At 31.6% G+C, this 22,477-nt stretch overlaps 3 protein-coding genes across 3 annotated transcripts; 2 read left to right on the top strand and 1 right to left on the bottom strand.

Moving 5' to 3' along the window:
- Window positions 1-223: 223 nt before the first annotated feature.
- Window positions 224-2,759, top strand: LOC123910854. Its single transcript, XM_045962138.1, has 4 exons — window positions 224-657; window positions 963-1,060; window positions 2,301-2,371; window positions 2,470-2,759. The coding sequence occupies exons 1-3, from the start codon at window positions 387-389 to the stop codon at window positions 2,352-2,354; spliced, it is 423 nt and encodes a 140-aa protein (XP_045818094.1). The 5' UTR covers window positions 224-386; the 3' UTR covers window positions 2,355-2,371; window positions 2,470-2,759.
- Window positions 2,760-4,261: 1,502 nt separating this feature from the next.
- LOC123905976 (WD repeat-containing protein 75) lies at window positions 4,262-11,955 on the top strand. Its single transcript, XM_045955794.1, has 15 exons — window positions 4,262-4,704; window positions 4,796-4,975; window positions 5,900-6,308; window positions 6,791-6,909; window positions 7,016-7,093; window positions 7,529-7,669; window positions 8,293-8,337; window positions 8,446-8,612; window positions 8,872-8,950; window positions 9,029-9,114; window positions 9,512-9,641; window positions 10,074-10,206; window positions 10,439-10,584; window positions 10,734-10,920; window positions 11,174-11,955. Exons 1-15 carry the CDS (start codon window positions 4,414-4,416, stop codon window positions 11,380-11,382), a joined length of 2,400 nt encoding a protein of 799 aa, XP_045811750.1. The 5' UTR covers window positions 4,262-4,413; the 3' UTR covers window positions 11,383-11,955.
- A 3,550-nt stretch (window positions 11,956-15,505) lies between these two features.
- LOC123909733 (probable receptor-like serine/threonine-protein kinase At5g57670) lies at window positions 15,506-21,464 on the bottom strand. Its single transcript, XM_045960612.1, has 7 exons — window positions 20,843-21,464; window positions 20,347-20,601; window positions 20,068-20,225; window positions 19,885-19,964; window positions 19,562-19,697; window positions 19,079-19,228; window positions 15,506-15,823 (listed from the first exon to the last, which is right to left on the bottom strand). The coding sequence occupies exons 1-7, from the start codon at window positions 21,045-21,047 to the stop codon at window positions 15,662-15,664; spliced, it is 1,146 nt and encodes a 381-aa protein (XP_045816568.1). The 5' UTR covers window positions 21,048-21,464; the 3' UTR covers window positions 15,506-15,661.
- Between the last annotated feature and the right edge of the window lie 1,013 nt (window positions 21,465-22,477).

Here is a 22,477-nt window from a genome sequence, read left to right as displayed (position 1 = left end):
AATATATGTGTGGACATGATGACCATATTATAAATAGACCTTACAAACAAAATTTGGAAGTAATGGTGGAAGTTTATTGAAATATTTAAATGTAGATGCCTTTATTATGAGATGGAAAAGCAAAAAAGTAAAAACAAAAAAGTACAGTACTAAAAAGCTTTAATAATAGTAATAAAACGCAGTAAATAAAAGTGGAGTTGAAAGAAAGAAAGGAATTGGAAAACAACCAAAGTACAGTACACACAAACACAACATAAACAAAACATTCCAACTACATCTTCCACTCTTCTTCGTTCAACTCTTGTTCTTGTTTCTCTCATTTCTCATTCTCCAACCAAATCTCTGCGTTTCTCATTTCTTCTTCTTCTTCTTCTTCTTCTACGCCAATGTCTCTCAACACCGAATCTACTCCTCCGCCGCCGGTCATCGGTAAAATTGGACCTTACACTGTTTTCATGACACCGCCTTCAACTCCAAAACCCTCTTCTAACTCAATTCCTCTTCATTCACCAACAACCATCAACAACAACAATGCTAAGATCGCTCCTCCTCCACCTCAGATTCATAACCCTCTTCCCAATTCTTCCAAAAAAACCCTTTCTTCAGATACTTCATTTCTCGGTTTTTTCAAGAACGCTGTTGACAAGGTTCAAACCGGTATGTAATTACTTTACTCTTTCTCTAGTACTAGTTTAGATTATTTGAATTTTGAAAATGAGTAGTTGAAAAGTGTGATTGTGAAGACTGAATGAAGAGTGAGTGACAGACTCATCTTTTCTATTTTTAGAATTTTTATTACTTAGATTTGATTAACTAAATATAGAAGATTTAGCTTAACAATTATTTTAATGCATGACTTAGTTTGTTGGGAATTTTTTTATTGATTTATTTTTGGGTAGTTTGATTCAGTTTTTTTATTAATTAATAATTATATCTTGTTTATTTGGCTAATTAATTGACAGCTCACTCAAGTTTGGATGACCATTTGGCTCGTTGGTTTGGGTTGAATCAGTCAAAGTATCAATGGGCTCTTGATGATTATTATGAGACCAAGGGAACGGTGAGCTTTTAATTTCCATAAGTACTAATTAACAAGTGTATGTTTTACAGTACCATGTTGCAATGCTTGAACAATTGTACTTTCATAAAGAATGTTTAACTGGTTAAAAAAGTGGATATCACTGTTGTCCTTTTTTTGGTAAAAATGTACCAAAATGAAAATTTCATCTAATAATTGAAGTTGGGGTTATTATAGAGTTGGAGTTATGTTCATAAGTAAAAGAGGATTAGGGATTGTGTACAGGTTTTTTGCACTGACTTGTTGATATAGGTCGTGTTTGGGTAAACAACTTAATTAAGCGCTTATCATATAAGTGCTTATGTATTAGCTATTTCTATCACAAAAATAAAGTCAATCCGTTTTCATATGAGCCACATGTTGTTTTCATAAACTATCATGAGTTTATGAAAATAAGCTGAAAACAACTTATGAACATGTTATAAGTTGTTTTCAAATAACTCAATCCAAACTGGTCAGTCATAATGACATAAGTAAGCCTTCAAAGTTAAGTCTGCCCTTGGTCACATGCTTTATTTGTAAGTTACCCTGAAAGCTATGACTTAAAGCTAAAGAACATGTTAATTAAGGGCATTTCCTCCTGGTGCTTTGAAATCAAGTTAGTCATTATTATCATTGTTGTATTTATTGGGCCAATTGATTTTTAAGTAAGCGAGTCTTATCAAACTAGAAAGGATGTGCTCAGTTTCAATTTTAACAACCAGAGATGATAAGGATTAGTGAATGACAATAAAAGTTAGTAGAGCGAAGAGGAGTTTGAGGCAGACAATAGGTTCACCTTTTGTGGTTACTTCTCAGCATTTAGGTACTTTACGACATCAATTTGTCACGATTCACGGATTCCATTGTGAAATCTTCTCTCAACTTATCTTTGCACTAGTCTGTTGGTCTTCCAGAGCAATGTGTAAACACTAATGTTGTGTAATTATGCAGTGATATGGGAGCTTGGCCATTCTAGAAAGTTAGATTATGGTTTTGGTTTGCAGTATTTTATTCTACTGCTAAACGGATTACTATCCAGTGTCCATGGTCAATTTTCTGTGTGTGTGCGAGCATGCAAGAGTTTAGAAGTTTATCTAACAAATCACCTTAGATGTGAAATGTGATGTATTCTCCTTGCATCATTACCATAACAATAAATTATGACAAAAGTATGCATATTACATACATTTGATTTGGTGTGTGTTAGCTTTATTCAGTGTAAAGTTTGATCTGATTGTAGGAAAAAGGAGATCAAAAAGTGAAAGAAATGTCAAGCAAAGTACAGAGTGTTTGATTTGCCTAGTTCTGATGGTAATATTACCTTCGCTTTGCATTACATTACATAATATCTTTGACATGTTTGAACTTTGAAGGACTCGTTTGACATGGCAATTGGTATTGTTACGCAGGATTTAATCAAAAGTGGGATGTGAAGACTCTTACTTTGAGTATATTTATACCTTCGTATTTACATGTGGAGTAGAAAGAATTCCTCTGATATGTTCAAGAGTTATTTGTTCTACAACCATTGATCTTCTGATTCAACGTTTTATTCTTGTATTGTATCGTGTTGTAGTTTCAGTAGTGTTTTTTATTTTCCTTGCCTTGGAGCTGTTTTTGTATTCGTACTTGGTTAAGGAAAAATATTGATAGTTGCTTTCTCATGATGATGGCAACGTTATCTCGAAAACATTTTGTATGGCTTCTGAATTCCTATATATAGTAATATAGGAGAATATCAAAGGATCTGGTTTGGATCATCCGATAATATGACTATATCTAGTCTACCTTTAAAAATTGGGTCCGGATTGTATGCAAGTCAAAACTGCATTCAGTCGGTGGCCATCTGAATAAGATCAGATTGAGAAAAATCAAATTTTATATTTGTATTTAGATATAACAATATATTGGTTTGAGTGGAACGCCAAGTCCTTGAACAAAATTTCTGGATGAAAAATATACGGTCAAGAGGGTGGATATTTTCCAGAAGCGGAACCAGGCCTTCTGAGGGGGGTTCAACTGACACCCTGTTTTTTTTTTTTTTTTTTTTTTGCACCATTAGCTCAAGAATGAAATTGAGTAATAAACAACATTGTAGATAAATGGAATATACTTGAATCCCTTAACCATTTAGTTTAGAGTCCGATTACTAAATTAAGTGTGCATGGAAAAATATTTATTGGGAGAAATCCATCGTCCATCCCTTATATTAAAAATCATACAAAAAACGCAGACACTTGATAACAATAAAGTGAAAAAGCCTAAAGGAAAAATTGAAACCTCTCAGTCATGGGTTGAATTGGTTCAAGTACAGTTTGCAGAGTAGGGATGTTGCAATAAAGATAATAAATATGAAGAAAAATGGTTGCACAAGACTTTCATTTAATTGAGTTTCAATTTTTTCAGAACCATTGATTTTAATTAAAGCCACATTCATGGACCATGAGTGTAGGAAGCCACAATATTAGTTGATAAATGATGTCACCTCAACGTAAATTAAAATACTCCATCAGAAAGAAGACTACAAAATCACAAACAAACATATAAGACGTCAATATTACTAAAAAAAATTAATTAGCGGAGACAAACAATGTACAATCGTACTACTAAAATCTGAAAGGACAAAGTCTTGAGTGAACACGATTATTGTGCGTTTAAACGGTTAAAAAGTAATAGATTGGACATGATAACTTCTATTGCACTGTGTTAGATTTTAAAACTGTTCATAGTAGTGGACAAACTGAGAGGTAAGGGACAATACAAAAACTGAAATTCTTGTACCCGATAGAATCACAGGACAACTTTTTGTCCTCTGCACAAGTTGTCTAAAATACCAAAATAACCTTTTGTCTACCAAACATCGTACAACACAAAGTTTTTTCAATACCTTAAATGTTTGTCCTGTTCTGTTTTGTATTGTTCTGTCCAGTACTTATATTTTGCAGATCAAACAAACTCGATCTCATCATTTGGAATGAACACGCATACTTGAGAAAAGATAAAAAGAAAAAATAACTAAATGATATATATTTTTATGTATTTCTTTAAATTAAATGATTGAATTATTCAACTAAATCAAGATTTTACCAATTAGAATTTTACTACAAATAGGAGGTGCGGAAACTAAATCTATAAGGTGGTGATAACATTTACCTAAAAAAATAAATAATATAAAAGTGAAGTAAAGGCCCAAACCCTTATATGATGCTGGGGCACATTGCATACACCAACTTCGTCCTCCTTTGCCACTTCCTACTCTCTGTCGCCTCCATTCTTTTTTGCCCTGAAAATTCACACACTTCAAGTTCCATTCCAAAACGCTGCGTTTCGTTTCACTAAACAAACCACCAACTATGAGAGGAGGACAAAGCTACGTCTCATGTCCTCCATCATTCTCCAACGACGGCAACCGTCTTCTAGTCGGTTGCGGCACTTCCGTCGCCATTTTCAGCACCGCAACCGCTTTACAGGTTTCGTCTTTAGAAGGTCACACTTCCACCGTCACCTCCGTCGTTGTTGTCCCCGGTTCAAAGATTCTCAACTACTGTTGGACTTCTTCTCTCGATGGAACCATTCGTTATTGGGATTTCTCACTTTTCGAATGTATCAAAAAAATTGACCTTAACCTTCCAATTTTCTCCATGGTACTAACCCTAGCTTTCTCTATTCAACTAGCATATTCGTTATTATAGTTTTAATACTCATTATTGTGTTTTTTTGTTTGAAATATTTTAGGTTATACCTTCATTGTTATCCACACCAGAAGAAAGTAGTGGAAAGAAGAAGAATGTTTATGCTTATGTGTGTATGCAAACTGAAAATGGCAAAGATAATAAGCCTAAACTTTGTACTGCTCAGATCCGGAAGTGTAACTTGACAAATTATAACAAGCTTTCCAAGGTTACCTTGAAAGAGGTATAACTATTTTATAGTGTTTTTCAATTTTTTAGGGTTAATTGTGAATGTGGATGTTGTAAATATATTGATATTTTCTCTAATCAGAAGTAATGTGATTTACTGTTGATCCTATTGATGCCCTATTTGGATATGCAACTTATGACATACACTTTTGTTATGATAAGTGTTTATGCATAAACTAACTATTTCTATATCAAAAGATGAAATAAAGTTAGGTTATAGAGGATCAAAAGATGAAATATAGTGGTTGGTAACATCAGTAGTTGTTGAACTAACTTATAAATATGAAATAACATCAAAATGATATGTATAATTAATATTTAATTTTTTTAAGCTAATTGAATTAGCTTATCAAAATAAGTTGTAAGCTAGTAAAATAAGCTATAAGCTCCTGAGAAAAAAATGTCACCAAGGGTCTTTTTTTGTCATATGAGCTTGTAAGCTATAAATTTGGCCTTGCCAAACAGGGAGCCTTGAATTGTTTTTGTATACGGCAATGCTATATATCGCGAAAAACGATTTCACGAATTATCACGAGCGCCTTTGTATTTCACACTCGGCCATTTTTATGCTGCTAATAACTTCCATTTTATTTCTATGTGATATCACGAAAAACGATTTCACGAATTATCACGAGCGCCTTTGTAATTTGTGACGTGTGTTGTCGTGAGAATAAGCATTTCCCTTTTGTATAAGCTATAAGCTGTTTTCATAAATTATCTTGGAGAGCCTTTGAAAATAAGCTTAAAACAATTTACGAACAATGTCATAAGTTTTCCCAAACAGTCTCACAAAATTTATGCTAAGCTGTCAACATTTATGAGAATATGAATTTTTTTTTTCAATGGCTATGAGAATATGATTTGATTATTATGTATGATTGTTGCATCACTACATGAATGTTTTTTCACTCTATGACAGACTAAACGGCCTCAACGTTTGACCATTAGTCCCTGTGGAAATTTTTTGGGCATAAAGGACAAACGGAAACTTCATATATGGAAAATTCCTAAAGTCGACTCTGATTCTGCTGTTTCAAAGAAGATTACACTGCATCATACAAAGACCTTTTCAGTTCTTACATTCCATCCAACTGAGAGGATTGTAGCTGCAGGTGATGTCACTGGAAGAATTTTAATTTTTAGAGGATTTGGTGCTCAGAACTTTCAGGAAAATGGGGAGTTGTTGAACAGAACATCAATGACTGGTGAAGAATGTAAGCCTGGGGTAAGACAAAACGATGATGCTGAATCATGCTCCACATGGCATTGGCACTCCTCTGGAGTGAATCTTTTATCCTTCTCTTCAGATGGAGTCTATTTGTATTCAGGTAAACCCCATGTCTGGAATTATTTATAAAAAACCATTGAACTGGAGTACTGGACAATGATTATCTGCGAAGCTAGAAGTAGGTTGTTTCAAATATAATTCTTGTGTTCTGTTCAGTTTGAAAACTTCTCCAATTATCTTATGTGGACTTCAACTTGTGTACTGCATGTTAGGCTTGGTGTGTCCTATATTACTTGATGGTGCAGATGCCACAAATTTTTGCTCCAATTAGGATTATTTAATAACTTAGTTAGTAAATGTCTTTGCTCTTTAGGGTTTCAAGTAACCGTTCAAACTGTTTTGAACAATGTATATATCTTAAACACCTAGTGGGAACTGAGTTTTTCAATAAGCAGAAGTTTTGCTAAATGGATTTAAGACGACGTTGTTGATGGTCAAATTATCTTATCCTTTGTTGAGCAGAAAACTATTGACTTTTCGAATTAAATTTTTTATTTGTGTGGCATAATAATTTTATAATAGGTGGGAAGGAAGGGGTTCTTGTGTTTTGGCAGCTAGACACCGGAAAGAAGAAATTTTTACCAAGAATTGGATCTCCGCTTCGGTATTTCATAGATTCTCCGGATCCTTCAGTTTCCTCGGTGAGGCTTAACTTTGTGTAGTCAAACATATGACTGTTAGTCTTATGGGTATCACCCAACAGCAAACTAGCTCTTCATAATGTTTTAACTAATTAAGGGTCTGCAGATATCTTGTGCAGATAATCAAATTCACATTTTTAAGATCTCTTCTATGGAAATAATGAGGTCTATTTCAGGGATCAAGGTTAGTTCCTATATTTGGTCTATTCATATTCTTGTTTCTTGGTTCAGTCGTCACGTCAGTGTGTCGTAGTCCCTAATATATTGAAATGTCTTAAATCTTGATCATCTGACTGTTCACTAATATTTTTTTTTTAAAACTAAACTATTGACCGTCATAATAAATTTTCTGCTAAAGTAGGCACACAAACTTGCATCACATTAGTCACTTAAACGCAATATTTGATTTGACGAGTGACTTTTAATTCACTTCCACAATTAACTGTGCTGAGAATAAATGAAAACTGTTATGCTAAATGAACATTTGCCTTTTGAAAATGATCAGTGAGAAAACTGATTTTTATTTTATCTATACATTACATGTGCATGTTTTGATCACATGCACATAAAATGCATTTGTTGAAGCTTGATACAACCTTTACATTCACTTTTTTTCCAGCCCCCTTTGTCTTCTCAAGATATATGTGAAAGTATTTCTAGCCAAGCTGCCTTTGACTGCACTTCTGGCTTAGTGGCTGTACAAACTGAGAATTATGGCATCCAATTCTACAGCTTGTTTGCTAATCGTGGACTTTATGAGGTAATAGCCTGATGTTTAAGTTTCTTTTTGAAATTATTAAAATGGCCTGATCCCCCGTCCCTAAAATCTACTAAACTAAAAGGGGTTTTTACGTTTTTTTAAAACATTTTGTTTTAGTGAAGTTAACACTAATTTTATACATATACAACTGATTTAAGGTAATATCTAGTATCTGTGTACAAAATACTTCGTGTCTTGTCAATATCTTCACACACACATGGGATGTATCTACTAGAGAGCCTTTCTTATCCTTGAGCGAGAGGGATAAGACTTGGCCAATCAGCCATACATGGATAATTGAGATTAAGCATTATTTAAGGGTCACATGACCACTTAAAAAAGTTACATGACCATATGTTTTAATCTTGACAATTCATTGTTTAATCTAATGAATATGATTCAGGCTGGTTAAGGAGTATTTAGTATGCTCTATCAATGTTTCATTGTACTTGAAACAATCAATAAATGATTGGTTTTTTCAATGTAATAAATGTTTTTCTTTTCATTAATTTGCTTTAATTTCTTTACTCTAAAAACGCTCCTTAGATTTGCCGTTAAACTGTCAAAACAACCTTTAAATTAAACACACGGGTTTTAAAATGTTGAAGTTTATTGCTTTGCAGATTCAAGTATGTGAAAGAAATTATCAACCAGTTGACGATGTCACGGTATGTGAATTCACCCATTGCTTCTTTAATATGATATGTTGACAATCTTGCATATAATTGAGCATTTGATTTTTTGTTACATTTTTTCATCGAATAATGTGGTTGCAGGTGGTAGTGACCATGGTGGAACTGTCTGTTGATGGTTCTATGATGGGTACCGTAGAAGTCAAGCTTCCTGAAGAAGGAATAGGAGGTCTTATTTGTTTGAAATTATGGGATTTGGACTCAGATACCAAACGATTTTCAATGTCCACTCTTATTTATGAACCTCACAGGTATGTCCATGGATTATTTGAACAAGAATTATAAGAATGTTTGTCATTGTTATATTTTAGTTACAGTCTTTCAGATTCCTTACGTAATGTAAGTAGCAGTAAGTTAGTAGAATGGCATGACTCAATCAGGTTCAGTACTGTAATTGATTTTTTCAACTAAGGTGTAACTTGTCAGAATCACAAGCTGTATGTTAGATGTGCTATGTGTGCATTCGGATATATTAGAAAGTGGATTTGACACATTTCTGCTTATTAATAGGGATGCTCATATTTCCGCGATTGCTTTTCATCCGACCCGTCATATGGCTGTCACCTCATCTTATGGTGGAGATTTCAAGGTATTTTCAGATAACTTATTTTAAACTTTTTGTATTGTTTAGAGATTTTTCTGGTGACATTTTTATTCTTTTTTTCAGATATGGGTTTGCAGGGAAGAAACTCAGCAGAAAGGCCAGACCCATCAGAATTTTAGTTGGATGTGCCATGCTGTTGGGTCATACAAGTATAAATCCTACTTTAATTGCTTGACTTGGTATTTTCTTTTGTAGGCTATAGATATTAGATAAATAACAAAAATTTACCAACAAGGTTTGCCTTCAATATTTAAGTTTCACCAACCCCGAGTCATTTCTTTCCTAGTAAAATTGTAGGGTTAGTGTTTGTGTGAATGTTCTCTTTTGAATTTCATGATTCCATGCATTTTATATTCCTCTATCTACGGTCATTTGGCACCTTGGCGTGTCTTCTGTAAAATTACTCCTTTGCATAATTGAATACTAATATTAATCTTCAGCAGGACAAAGCAAAAAGATTATATAGCTTCTGATTGCTTCTGTTTGAAATCATGTTACTTTTATAATATGACTAACTGATGATGCTGTTACTTCACCCCTTCACAGAAATAAAGCAATGAGAGCTGCTGCCTTTTCAGCCGATGGTTCTGTGCTTGCAGTTGCAGCAGACACTGTTATTACATTGTGGGACCCAGACAAGAATGAGCTCATCGCTGTTGTAGGAGAGACTCCATCGGTGAGATTTTTTTGAACTACTGATCATGTCTATTTGTATTTGTGTGTGTTCTCGTGTGTTTCTTCACATGAAGATATTTCAAATGTGGTCCATTTCAACAAATAAGACATGCCAGCTCCTCACTCAGATGCTTGTGAAAGTTTATGCACTATTGCTTGTGTGATTACTGATTAGTGTGTGGAATTTTCATAAAGATTATGGTTACTATTGGAGGCAGCAAAGTCTGCATTTATTGGGTCTTTATCTTGCATCATGCATTAAAGCATCAAATACAGGATTATAAAAATAAATGGAAAGAAAGAAATCACAACACACAGGATAATAATCTCCTGTTATATTTTTAGAATAGATGCCTATAAGTGTTGCTTTGGCTTCAGTATTTTAGGGTTCATTGATTTGTACCTCTTGGTCTAATTTTCTTTCTGTTTCCAGCCAATCGGGAGACTCATCTTTGTTGGAAAGTCGGAGAATCTTCTTTCTGTATCTCATGGTTCTACACCACAACTGTCTGTTTGGAGTATGTCGAAGTTAGCTGCATCTTGGTCATACAGGCTTGAAATAGAAGGTTTGAAGAAATATCCCAATGATTTTTATTTTTCATACTCATCATGCTTTTACTATGTTTCATGTAATTTCAATTCTGGAAGTTGTTATTCAAGTTTTACCCTGTCTATCTTGCAACACTATACTTAGATACTATGTTGATATTTTTCACTTCTGTTTATTATATTGGTAAGCAATTTTCACTTTCGCTATTGGTTATTGATCTGACAGAATTGTTATTCATATTCATGCAGCTGTTTCGTGTGCATTAGATCTATCATATTTTGCTGTTATTGCTCTCCTTCCCAAATCAAATGAACGTATGTTTAAAGGTGATGGAATAATCTTAGTATTCAACGCAACAGATCCTACTCCCATGGCTTCCTGGTCTGTAACAAAGGTATTGTTTGTTTACAAGATTGAGATGGTTTTAATGCACATTTGTTGTTGGTCCTTTTGATAGTTTGTTTTTTTGCAAATCTATTTAACGAAAAAAGAGAAAGGATTTTAACTTTTTTGTTGCATTTTCTTGCATGCCCTTTTATTCAGGCCAAGGGTGGGAGTATCGCTTTTCTTAAAGGAAATCCATCTGAACTAGCAGATGAAAAATCATCAAAAACACTGCTTGCATACTTAAATGGAGATCGCGAATATGTCCTATTTGATCCATATGACAAGGAAGCACGTGAGCTTAATATGACTATGCAGGGTGATCTTGTTGGGCTTGAAGATAATGGTGGGTTGTCTTTGCTTCTTCTACTGTTTTTTAGATCAGGGTTTTGACTGTTTTCTCTACATATCTGGATGAACGGAAGAAGTCACAGCTTCATTCTCTTGCAATATGTTATTTGATTTCATTTTTAATGAATGAAAGAAAGAACTAATTGAAATTAGTCGGTCAAAATGTTACTATTTCCATTTTTTCTCTGGTCTTACAGTACTTGTTTAGAGATTTAGCTTTTCATTTTTCCTACTTCCCATTATTTCAGGACAATTCGGATATACATCAATTTATGGAGAGTTACCGGTATTTGATTTAAAAAGGAACAAGGCTTCATCGGTTTTCTCTGGTGCATCAAATAGGCCTTGGGAAACCATATTTAATGGGTCATCATCACATATGTTGCCACCCCTCACCAAATTGTGTTCTGAATTTTTGGAGTCTCTGCTGGAGAAAAAGACATCGATCATTGAATGACATACTACATGCATGGGCTCTTGTTGTAGGATATTGTTTCTTTGGTACCACTTACACTCAATTCAATAGAGCTGAAGTAGCATAAGGGTTGGGCCTGAAGCTGAGGTACTTGCATGTTCTCTATGAGACAGGTGTAAACACTGCCTACTACTGCAGATGTGCATGCCACTTGATGGGAACTGTTTGTATTGGTTAGCTTATGCAGAAAGAGATTGGACAACTATGTTAGCTCTCAACAACCTAAAGGCTTCAGCTTAAATGGTTGGTTAAAACTGCCCAGTGTACCAGAGAGGTCCCCCACACCCCAAAAATTTTGGTTTGCTAATTATTTTAAGTTATATATATTATTTAGTTATCCCTTATTGGATGAAATTTTTGACGGTAACTATTGTATGGTTGACTTCAGAGCCTTTTTAAAATGTTAAGCTTGCACTGTAACAATCTTGTAGGCTTGTGATACTGTGAATGAGTCATAGATATAGTGTAGTTGGAAATGCTATGGAAGATCCAGCTCATGTAACAGTATTGTGTGAATTGTGATTTATATGCCATTAAGTGTTTTTCTGCATTCTATACAACTGCTATGTTGTCTTACATTGTAATTGGTTCTGTGTGATGCAATTCCAATTCCAAAGCTCTTTGTTTTGAAGGAGTCTGCATCAAGGTAGATGCAATAATGATTAAAATTAAGTGATACCATATTGTTCCTGTAGCGTAACAGCAATGGGTGGATGAGATAAAGATGGAGCTACAGAAAGTTCTAAAGGGAAGAGAGGACCACCTAAATACTATGGTTTTATTTTATGTGACAGCACACAAGTGAAGTGACCCTCTGTTTGATGTTCAAAATATGTAGCCCGTGGCTGTGATCATCTGTTTTTATTTATTATACTTACAAGCTTCAAAATACTATGATTTTTATCCACTGTTAATTGTTTTTAAATTTTTTTTTTACTATTAAACAACCTTCTAGTTAGTAACAGTGAAATGAAAACAGAACTTAGATGCTTTGATATCATTAAGACACTGATATTAATTATCTCACACTTCCAAAACAACTTTTTGAGTAACGTTTCAACTAAATACATAAATGCCTCTTTTATAACTAATCAAATTAATCAACTTTGAAGCAATGCAGTTGCCGACGGAAAATTCTACAACTTCATCAGCTTTTCTCAAATGCTATTTATTTTATTATTTATATATACCAGTTCTTTTGATAAAATTATCCATCTTTTTATAATAAGATAATAACTTTTTATTTCATTTTATATATTTCTCTATATGAAATAAATGATTAAAAACATTCACATTGAAATTCTCTATTTTTAGTGCTCAAGTAGATCATGCACGTACACAACACATTTTAGAGAAATTGAATAAATCCTATCACATTTTTTTAAAAAAAAAACTCAATAAAAAGTATTCAAATTCTTCAATTTAGCATTTTTTTTTTATTTATTAAATGAATCCTATTAATGACCCTGTATCATACATTTCAATAACCTTTATTAATTCAAATACAATTATTAAGTGGAAACCGCATAAAAGTGAAGAGGAAGAATGCTTTCATAGTCATCTTTTTCTATAAGCATAAATTTTGTTCGTTTTACAATGAGGGTGTCTATTTAACTTTACTAAATAGATAAAACACTATTGCAAATACTGTAAGAGTATTGACAAAGCAATGATTGATGTTCTATTAAATTTTGAAAATGACAAAAACATATGATTTTTTTTTCTGCAAATAAAACAATTAAAAAAAGAACTTATAAAGTAGAAGTATTTTGTTATTGAGAAATATTTGTGTGTTTGGAAATGACATTTCACGTTCAAGTTCACACCAAGTTACTACCAAACGTACTATTTATATTATTTTTCCCCAATCACACCAATGTTTCTTCTTTGTGCATAACTTTTTAGTGTATATTTGATATTGCAGTGGATATGCCAGAATCACATTAACTCACATTTTTTAAAAACTATACACTATAATATCAGTAAAATCACGGTGAATCACTGTGATTTTGTTCACCACAATACCAAAAATAGACATAATATGGTGTGCTAAAAATAACACACTCATTACCAAAAATAATATGATCTAGACCAAAATCTATGTTCCTAAGAATGCTTGAACCATCAATGGACCACTTTTTGGACACAAGCATTATAGTAGCCAATCTAGACTAGACCTACCTATTATTGTCACTCAAGTGAGCCCAAAGATATGCAAATTACAATGGTCATGAAGGATCTTGAGGGACAACAAAAAAGAACAAAATTATAATTCTTATTTTGTTGGGTCTATAAAATAGAAAACCAAAACAAGTTAATAAAAAAGTATATAAAATACATACTTAAATATTTTTGTTTTGATTTTTTTTTTGCATGCCCTACAGAAACTGAGAAGCCCTCCATTGTTTGAAATGAATGCTATGACCGTGACTAATAACAAACGTAGTAGCTAGAAAATGAAATAGAGAGAAAAGGGTTCTTTTAATTAGTATATAAAAATTTGTATGTCCACGGATATGGTGCATTGGTGCTTAATTTAGGAGTATGCATTAAAATAGTGCATGTGAACTCTACAATTGATATTTACAGTATTAATTAATGTCATATGCTTATAGAACTATATGACAGCTCTAACGGGCCATGCAATTTCCAAATAAGGAATCATGATTAACATATAGCATATGGCAACTTGCATGACAGCCAACAAATGCATAAAACTTGTTTGATTGCTGCCATTGTTATTTTTATGATCAACTTGAATGCAACAATAGTTGAAGTTAAGGTGACCAAACCATATGGCCTAATAGTTATTTTCCACATTATTATTATAACATGGACGAGTCATTTCAGCTTTGATTTTAGCTAGATTTCCAAAATACTGAAGATATGATTTTTCTTCATCATATGTGATTAACTTAGCGTGTGTTTGGTGGGAGGTTTTTGGAGAGGAGGTGAGAGAATATATTTTTAGCTAAATGTCAAAATCATTCTCTATTTTTTCTCATTTTTTTAGAACAAAGAAGTTGCAAAGTATATAGTAACAAAATGATTTGAAAAAAATAAATATAGAATGTTGCAAACCTAAAAAAAAGGAAAAAAAAAAAAGAGAGGATGATTTTGACATTTAACTAAAAATATTGCCTTCCCCTCCCCCTCGTTGAACCAAATGACCCTTAAGGAAAATGAGAGCTAATTAAATTGATTTATGAAACATAAATTTTTTAATATGTTTAGGTGACATTATTGCAATTAATTTTTTCTGCAAAATTTATTTTAATGTGAAATTAGAATTTATAGTTTTACTTCGTTTTGAGTTGGGCCAATCCGCAAATAGAGTCGATCACTATGGAGTATGCTATGAGCATGTCCTAGAAGTGTTTAATCAAAAGCTGATCAACGAATCACGCTGAGGACAACCTAACAGACTCAATGGATTCTACCTAGAAAACACTAGAGTACATCCTATCCTATAAATAATGACACTTGATCCGGTTTACATATTGTCTAAACCTAAAAAACCACTCACCCTCCGACCTCAGTCACAATTCGACTTGATCTTCAAAGTGTTTGTAAGTACGCCGCCCCCTCCGAGGAGCTACAACCGTCCTCCACGACTACAATCTACAAATATTAACAAAATGAGCTTGAAAAAGGAGACATCATTTGATTATTAAGAACACTATAGAAAACCTCCATGAATTTCATATTAATTTTTGTCAAATGTGCATAAATGTGTGGACCTTTGATCCAATTTCCTCTGCCTTGTTTAGTCACATAAAGAGTTTATTATACCCGTGAGTAATTTGCACACGAAAACAACCAATGCATTGTCATTTTCCTCTTTGTGTTGCCGACATAATCAATTCTGAGTTCAATTAATTATCATCATCATATATAATTATTAAGAAGTCTCACATCGAATGTGATATGGACGGTACTTACAATCCAGTTTTGTATGGTTGAGTTAGACCAAATTCTATATGATATCAAATTCGTTGGGCCACTTGTACTGTTTAAATTCACGCACCAAGTCCAATAATATTAGCACGATGCTAAGAATAATTTCACACCCACACATATTAATACTATACTATACACACAAAAGAACAATAAGAAAACTTTATTATAGAGATTGATTAGATAGGAGGAAAACTGTATCACAACAGAACCCTCAATTTTTATTTTTATGTATATAAAATTAAGACATACATGTATATACATATTTATGTAACTGAAATAAACTACCTACTAAGTACTAATTCTAATTACTTTCAATTGAATCAATTAAAGACATTGAAAAGGAAGTGTCATATTCATATTCTAGATCCTCAAAACCCCAAAATTCTTCCTCTTGTTCTTCTTCTTCCTCTGGCATTTTCCACTTCTCTTTATCTATCTCTCCCTCCTCCATTATTTCCAATATCTGTGATCAGTTATGAAGAAAAACAATTAAGTAATGGTAATGTGATATGATTATTCCTTTGTGTGATTAACACAACAAGAAACATTAGGCCCACAATTTCCTTGCATGAATTAATATTGAAGGTAGCATATATAAATCAGCACCTCAACTCAATGTCACATGAAATCCAATAGAACCTACACATTTAACAATTTAAATTGTCTTGTAGTATATATTAAATTAAATGCAAATTTTGTGTGTGTGTGTGACATGTCATATATATTAGTATCATGTGTCCTACTATAATTGAAAGTCAAAATTAGGTAAGACACAACATCAACTGATTAGTCAATTTGTATGGAGAAAGAATGCCGCCATTAAATGATATTGAGAAAATTCAAATGGGTATGTTAGATATAGTTTGAGGTTCTTAATTATGAATATATTGTTTAAGGTAGCTACAAATTGTGATTAGTTGATTATTTCTTTATCTTATGATTACTATATAAATTTAAGTGATCATACATTTATTATAATGAACTTTATATCATTAATTCTTTGATGCTAAAACTGACCCACAAATTAGAGTAAACAGTCCAGTGAATCGGATATTAGTGGTGAAAACTAAAGAAAAAATCAACATTTCTCAACCAAAAAAAATCTTTGTTGGACTCCATGGCGCTTCTAAAAAAAATCTTTATTCATTGTAAGAAATTTATGAGTAAAGTCATGGATGCAAATCCATCTTAATTTAATAAAATGACATGAAAAATATATGTAGTATTATATTTACAAATTTGATGGTTTGAAGTTTTCTTTTCCAATAAAAATTTGATTGTTTGAGACATTGAAATTGATGTACTATTATAATAGAAATAATTTATGTTGATGTTATATAGATAGAATTGTGTATATTTTATTGGTAACTTGGCAAAGTGTGTGTCTAACTAAAAGGCATGAATTAGACAAGTGAACACGCCACACATGCAAATATAGATAATATGACAAATTGACCAAGTTTACGAAGGTGAACTTCAAATGTGCCACGAACAAAAGAGTTATATATATCACGGATACATAATTTCTGACCCACAAAATCCAATTTATTTTATTTTTACAATGACCCACCATCTATTTAATAAAAATTATCTACAAGAAATCACATAAGCATTGCAAGCTCTAGCACTGAAAGCATTGATCTGTTCCCTTCTGCGTAGATTTATAGGTGTTAATTAATACTAAAACTTTTTATATACAAGCAATGGGATAAATTATAAAATGCCAAGTGGCGAGTCCTACTCTGTTCAATATGTATCAATTGATTGGATACAATTTCTTTACATTGAGAGAGACATCATAATATGTTGGTTAAATTTTATATTCGAGATGATTCTCTACTTATTTATTTATTTGAAAGATAAAATTTTGGTTAGTGGGTTACTTAACTAAAAAAAATATTTTTGGAGGTTTTTTTTGTCTAATAACCTAGTGGCTAGAAATTCCACTTTTAAGATAGATAAGTGGGATGATCGAAGTTCGAACCCCGACCCCCTGCATATATAATGCAATGTTCTACTAATTGAGTTAAACTCACAGGACTTTGGAGGTTTTATTCTAATCTTAAAATTAATATATATATATATATATATGCAGGAATTTAAGTCCTCAAAATGTACCAAAAAAAAGTCCTCAAAATTTTAGACGTCAAAATTTGTATATGCAAGAATTTGGACCGATAAAAATTGGTATAAACAGAAATTTAGGTCCTTCAACACTTTAGAACCCCTCAAAATTTAAAATTTATTGATATAATTAAATTTAGAGTTTCATATTTGATTAAAATTTGAGTACTTAAACATTTCTATTTAATGTTTGTAGATAACTTAGAGCCTCAAGATTTTAAAACCTTGTCCAATAGTCCATCTTACATAGTTGAATTTTATTAATGTGCATTCTTAAAGTTTACTAGTGGCTACTATTCAAGATTTCAATATAGATTTTTAAATGTGCCACCTTTCTAATTTTAAGTTCAAGCAGTTTTTTACCCTTCATGGGGTTTGGAAATTGAAGTATCAATCTTGTTGGAATCTTTCCTTGTTTTTGTGAAAGATTTACATACTTTTTTTGTGGTTTAAAAAAAGTACTAGATTTCTAGTTAATTTGTGAATTTCTTAGAAAAAAAAATACAAAAATTGATAAAGTAATATACAAATTTATTAGGAGAGATCGAGAGAAATACATAGCTTTACTTGTCTTGTGCATTACAGTGGTAGTTGTACCTATCTTTACTATTCGTATGTCCTAAAATGATGACCAAAATGAAGTTGGTGATTTCACTTCCTACTTTAGGAAGAAGGAAATTAATAGATGGGGAAGTAATCGATAGCTATATTTTCATATACAAATTTCTTCTTTTACGTAATAAAAGGTGACTAATGAATCAAATGATTAAGTCTCATAAAAAGGGTTAGATTTTCACAACATAACGAATCAAAATTTAAATTTTAGCTGAGTTATATTTTCAATATATAGAGCGAACCTATATGAGAAATAAATAAAAATATGAATAATGTAAAATTAATTAATTTATATATTTTATTTAATTAACTTATTATTTTGTATTTGGATTAGTTAAAAAGCTGTATTTTAATTTTATTTCTTTTATAATTTTTTAGCATTTCTTCGATTGATTATATTGTACTTTCAATTATTAAGGATAACTTTGATGCCAATAGACTTGACAAACCCTTTTTCAGGGTTGTAAATATTTAGGGAGGTTTTGGCCTAATTCCCTCTTATTTTTTGTTTATCTCCTATTAATACATGTTTTGAGGCGGTGACACTTTGCTACTCTTCTTTTGGGAAATAAATTTAATAATATTTTTTATGAATTATTTGCAATTAATATTAGTATGACATTTATATCTAACTTGTAATTGAGAAAACAAAAACAATATTAGAATAAACCATAGTATTTAAGTTAACTACTTGATTATTGTTCACATTGCTCAAGAAAAAAGCATAGCTCACATGATATAGATATATTTCTGTATAATAATGTGTATAAAAAACTAAATATTTTATTTTATTCAAACCCTACTCAATGTCAAGATGGGCTCCATGAATGACTTGTTGTTTTTTCTATATAGCAAAAGAATAAAACTATGCCAACCACATTAATAAATGGACACATTATTATTCATTTATTTGAAGAAGTAATTAATCTTGATTGCATTTGAAGAAAGCAATAATCTAAGACAAAGAAAACTCTTATACCTCAGTCATGGTAGGTCGCCAAGTGGAAGATGCCCTAATACAAAGTGAGGCAGCAAATGCAAATCTCATTAACTGTGTTACATCATAAGCTCCTTCAAGCCTTGCATCTACCAGCTCTTCTATCTCACCCTTGTTCAAAATTGGTTTAGCCTATTCATTCAAAAGTACTCTATATTAGGGTTGTGTGTAACAATAATCTATGCAGTCAATGATACTGGTCGATATTGACTTACGATTGAACGATTCATATTTTAATGATTTATTTTTTTGTGATCTCTAACTTACTAAACTTAAAATTTTAATCATCTGATCTTTGATCTAAAGATCATCGATATAGCTAATTGTGTTATTGCACGAAATTGTGACCATATTAATCTATCATAGGACAAGAAGAAACCAAAAAAAACAAGACATTTCCAAAGGGAAGAGAACAATTAAAAGTTAAGTGGGGTTAAGTCTCCTCTGCTCCACTTAGGCACTTACCCAGCTATGTAAGCTTTGGTGAGACCCATCAACAGGTTTCCTACCAGAAATGACTTCTAGCAAGAAAACACCAAAGGCAAAAACATCTGTTTTCTCATCCACCACTCCATGCAAGTAGTATTCTGGTGCCAAATGTCTACAAAAGATAAACCATTCCAATTTTCAAACCTTTTTTTCTTTCACAAAGAAATATAAAAAATGAAAATGTTAACACGAATAAAATCATGTCCTCGTGGGCATAGCTTAATTGGTAGGGATATTGCATATAATATACAGGAACCAGAGTTCGAAAACATGAAGGATACTAAGTAAAAGAAAATTACCCAAATGTCCCTTCTATTGGAGCAATTGAATGATGAGTCCATTGAGATGGAAGCCATTTAGCTAGTCCAAAATCAGATATCTACCAAAATAAAAAACACAAACCGTCACTATGACAGAAAAAAAACATAAAAAAAACAACTACATAGTATTTGAAACATTGAAGGTCATAAGAAAAGAATTACCTGTGGTTCAAAATCTTTTGTCAATAAAATGTTTGATGCCTTGATATCTCTATGGATTATTCTCCTCTTACAACCTTTGTGCAAGTAGTGAAGTCCACGCGCTGTCCCAAGAACTATTTTATGTCTTGTTTTCCAATCTAAAGGATCCAACTTTTCATCTACAACAACAAGATTTTCATATACTATTAACAACCCTTTTTCTAAAATCAAGTTAAAATCATTTTTTATGACAAACAAGGTAAAAAAAAAATATAAAGAAAAGGTTTATGTAGTAGTTACCATGAAGAATAGATGAAACAGAACCAGTTGTGGATAGTTCAAAAACAAAGTAAAGTCCATTGTCAATACAACATCCTAGAAGAGACAATACATTGGAATGACGAACATGTCCAATTGTACCAATCTCTGTCAAAAACTCTTTCTCTTTTCTTTCATCTTTTGAAGTTCTTGTTAATCTCTTCACAGCAATTTCTTCACCATTTTTCAACATTCCTTTGTAAACTTCTGCATACCCTCCTTTTCCAACAATATTTTCTATAACAAAAAACAAAAACTTATTCCCAAAAATTTGTATTTAAAAGTTTCATATCGGTTGCAAGATGACTCTGTTTATAAGTGAGTGCAATCTTCACTTTACAAGCCGGTTTTATAGAGTTGAGTTAGGCTCAACTTTCAATTTTAAGATGGAATCTCGCAACTGATGTGGAACTTCTTTAACAATTTGCATAAATATTTGTATGATATAATCTTTTTCAAAAAAACAAGGCTTAATTACCTGAAATAAAGCCATTGGTAGCATCAAACAACTCTTCATATGAGAAACATTTCCAAGTTGGTCTTTCACAAGATTCTTCTTCATATGGAAGAATCTTCAAGCTGTTATCTTTTTCTTCACCTTTAGAATTAAGTTCTTGTTCCCCTAAACCACGTTTTTTGAATGAGAAAAGTCTCTTGAAGCTATTTGTCCGAATATACCTCATCACAAAGAATATAAAACAGAGTACTCTGTTTCATGCAAAACAGAACATAACAGAACAGAGGAGAATGAAGAAGATAACACTGTGTTTGTGTTTGTGTCTAACAAACATAGAGACAAACACACGACTTTGTTGGTTTCAAGGTGTAGTTTGAAGAAGAGCCATGTCTATGTGTATATACTAGGAGTATAGGTGGGAGAGAGAGATTAAATGCTTTGTCTCTTGAAAATGTACAAGATTTTTTAGTTGTTACATATAGCAATGAAACTTAGACATGTGTGAAGAGAAAACAGAAAAATGAATTAAAGTGGCGTGGCTATGGTTAGAATGGGGTGACCCTATAATTAACTCTTTTAAAATGGGTTTGAATTGGCATAGTATGTAGGTAAAAGACTATAATAACATATTTAATATGTTGCCATGCGAGTTCAAACTTCAAACATGTATTATAGACGTATCAAAATATAAGCCGTTTTGATCATATTACATAAATTTCCGTAATTAATGTTGTACAAAAAAGAAAAAATTATGAGTTAATTTACAAAATTGTCCTTCATTAATTGTATAGAAAAAATAAATTGAATAAGGTGAATTCTTCGGTACACATATTATGTGGATGTGTACCGGTACACCGCTGATGTGGTTAACAAGTAATATAGTAATTAATGCAGATTTGCCAACAAAAAAAAATTAATGCAGATTTTATTTCTTTATTAAGTTTTTTATATTAAACACTACTTTTTAATATTGGCAAATATATCCTTTCACAATAAATCAAATCATGCATCATATCTTTCAACATATATATGATTTTCAACAAATTCAAATATTTTAATATTATTCTAATATCTTATAAATAATATTATTTTAATATTTTGTATTTTCTTAAAAATTAAAATATGATTTTAATAACTTTTTTAATTATTCAAACAAAAAAAACTTTTAAAATTATTAATATGATATATCCAACTACGATTTTAATATTTCAATATTATTACCTTTCAATTTTTTTTTAATATTATTAGTTTATAAAGATTAATATACATTTACACCTAACCATTAGTGCATATAATTATTAAAAAATATTTATTGTTAGTAAAAAAAATTTAAATTTTTTAATATGTTTATATATTTATTGTAATATTGTTAATTTTTAGTGATTCATTATATTTTACGGGGTTAAATAAGTTTGTTATCGATACAAAATTACTAAATTTAATTTTTCATCTTCATAAGAAAATGTCATGTTTTGATCCTCACAAAATCTTTATGCATGCAATTTTGGTCATGTTGTAAAGTTGATGTATATTTCTGATGATTTTGCAAATATGTATAGCTCATTATAAAAAGTTTGTCCAAAAGTTAGAAGCACAAAATTTGATTTCCAGGTCAAAATATTCGTTACTTTTATCTTGATATTTTGATTTACAAAA

The sequence above is a fragment of the Trifolium pratense genome, linkage group LG2 (assembly GCF_020283565.1).
Source record: "Trifolium pratense cultivar HEN17-A07 linkage group LG2, ARS_RC_1.1, whole genome shotgun sequence".
Taxonomy (NCBI): Eukaryota; Viridiplantae; Streptophyta; class Magnoliopsida; order Fabales; family Fabaceae; genus Trifolium; species Trifolium pratense.
Note: the sequence above shows the minus strand (reverse complement) of the source record. Positions and strands in the feature narration are given on the sequence as shown.